Source organism: Malurus melanocephalus, unplaced genomic scaffold, assembly GCF_030028575.1.
Source record: "Malurus melanocephalus ecotype Western Australia unplaced genomic scaffold, MMel_1.1 scaffold_255, whole genome shotgun sequence".
NCBI classification, from domain to species: Eukaryota; Metazoa; Chordata; class Aves; order Passeriformes; family Maluridae; genus Malurus; species Malurus melanocephalus.
The window spans coordinates 288,103-290,506 of record NW_026623487.1 but is presented as its reverse complement, the minus strand read 5'-3'; the positions used below and the strand labels follow the sequence as shown (position 1 = coordinate 290,506).

The following is a 2,404-nucleotide window of genomic DNA, read 5'->3' as shown; positions in this document are numbered from 1 at the left end:
AAAAAAAAAACACGCAAAGAGAAAATGAAACCTAAGAACAGCAAGAGGAAAAAGTACCTTCAGATTGCCTTTTGTTGTGAATGCTCTTCCACATATAGTGCAGGCAAAAGGTTTCTCACCAGTGTGTGTCCTTTCATGGATCTGCAGAGCACTGGAAGAAGAAAATGTTTTCCCACACGTGTTGCAGTAGTGCTGTTTTGGAGTTCTTCTGGGGAGAGCAGGGAGCAGCACAGGGGACGTAGCAGAGGACAGCGGCCCTGAAGCAACGAGACCAGAGGGTGCTTCTTTGCTGTCCTGAGGAGAGGCATGCACAAAGCCGTTGACCTCAGTCTTTATGAGCGATGACAGTGTATTTGCAGGCATAACCGAAGAGTTCTGATTGGGGCCGATGCTGGAGTTGGGCTCAAAAAGCTGTGATGGTAGATCTCGCATTTGATGTGTCAACATATGCTGCTTCAAATTACCCTTTGTGGAAAAGCCACGATTGCAAACTGTGCAAATAAATGGTCTCTCTTTGGTATGACTTCTGTAATGAATGTCCAAGGCACTCTGACAAGCAAATGTTTTGCCACAAATGTCACATGCGGTGTTTTTAAATTTACCTCTATCTCTGAAAGGAAAGAGCATACTCAGGGACTCTTCTTTAATCATTTTATCAGTGTTACTAGAYGTCAAGTCCAAAGCACCACTGTTAGCAGGGGTTGGAGACAAACCGTTGGCAAATTCACTCGGTAAAGCTCTTAATGGTTTCTCTTCGATACTTGGTGACTTGTGGTAATCATTAGTGCTGTTGGATGGGGACAAGGCCTGCATGGAAGAGGTAGACTCTGAGACAGCAGGGCTTCCAGCACTTTGGCTTTCCATATCACCACCAACAGATGACGAATCGTTAGTCAAAACGTCCCCTTCCACTGACCCATTTTCAACTGACTTTAGGCTTGCCTGAAGTTGTTCAGCAAGTCCRGCATTGATCATCTTCATCTGATTTTCCAAAGCAGCAATACTTGACATTTCCAGGGGCAGAGGGGAAGAAGACAAGCTGTCTTGTGATGCATCCACAGATTTAGGTGTATCTGGCACGCTGCTGTCAGGACAGTCTTCCATATTCTCATCTGAGAAGTTGTCTATATCATCAAAATTCTTATCATCAAAAGATCCCGTATCTGATTCCATTGACTCGGGGTARTTTTCAGTCACCGGGGTGTTGGGGATCTGCCCTCCCATGTGCATTCGGATATGCTGCTGTAGCACAACGGCRTTGGTGAATTTTTTCTGGCAGATTGGGCATGAATGTTGCACTCTCAGTGGGGGCATGGCACGGTGGACACTGTAGTGAGTCTTTAAGTTGCCCTTAGTAGTGAAAGCACGACCACAGATTTTACATTTAAATGGCCTCTCTCCGGTATGTGTGCGATAATGCATTTTCAGTGCGCTCTGGCAGCTGAGAACTCGGTGGCAAATKATGCACTCGTTGGGATCGGTTGCCTTTTTGTCAATGTTTTCTACAAGCTGCTGCAGTTTKGACGTTTCAGATGCTGGCGTTGAATCCAATAGTCCTCCGAACGGAAACTTTGCCTTAAATTGCTCTGACATAAGAGGCATCAGTGGGTTTGTAAAAGTGGCGACACCGCTGGAGCCCGAGTCTGCTGCYGGGGAGCTCACGGAGCTGCTCATGTTAGTGATGGTGCTCGTGTTTTGAGGGTTTTCTTCTGTTTTGCCATTTGAGGTAGGCAACGCRCCGGCCTCTACCTCATCAGAAAGTCCATTGGAAATTTTTGATGTGGGATCAGCTGTTCCCGAGTCACTCTTGACAGAGCAGGGAGGGCTAGCAGAGGGATGGCTAATGGGAATCGGCTGAGGCTCCTCAGTTTTGATGAATGGGGTCAAGCTGGGAATCGTTGGTGGGAGTGGCAGGCCAACAGAAGTTGTCAGGGTGGAGAGGACTGGCTTGCTGTCCAGCCAGCTCGTGACAGGTTTCTCTGGCGGTATCGACATCCCATAAGGAATACCYGTGCTTGTAGGAATATTGTCCAAATGCTCTGGCACTGGGTACGGATTCATTTGAATATGAGGGTATTTTTCTTTATGACGCTGAAAGTGGACTTTTAAGTTTCCCTTTGTGGAGAACCTGTTTCCACATATGTTGCATTTAAATGGCCTCTCGCCAGTGTGAGAACGCAAATGAATCTGCAAGGCACTGTCACTCCCAAACACTTTAGCACAGAACCTACATTTATGCTTAAAGAATGCCTCATCTGAATTACTTTTTGCTTCAAATGCAGTTACGTTTGGTGGCTTGCTTTTTCTTTGCTGTGCCAAGGCAGTCAAGGAGTTTAAATCCTCTGCAGGTGTTCCAATATTGGACAAGGGACTGGAGAAAACAGAGTTACTAGGGGTGGGCTGA

The 2,404-nt window shown here is 46.6% G+C and overlaps 1 protein-coding gene across 1 annotated transcript in view; it reads right to left on the bottom strand.

The window, feature by feature from the left end:
• Window positions 1-2,404, bottom strand: part of SALL1 (spalt like transcription factor 1) — a 17,956-nt gene that overhangs the window by 3,283 nt on the left and 12,269 nt on the right. The window contains exon 3 of the mRNA XM_057375689.1: window positions 58-2,404. This exon is cut by the window's right edge and continues 1,063 nt beyond it. Within this exon, the coding sequence (XP_057231672.1) occupies window positions 58-2,404 (2,347 nt within the window). The remainder of the gene's footprint in view (window positions 1-57) is intronic.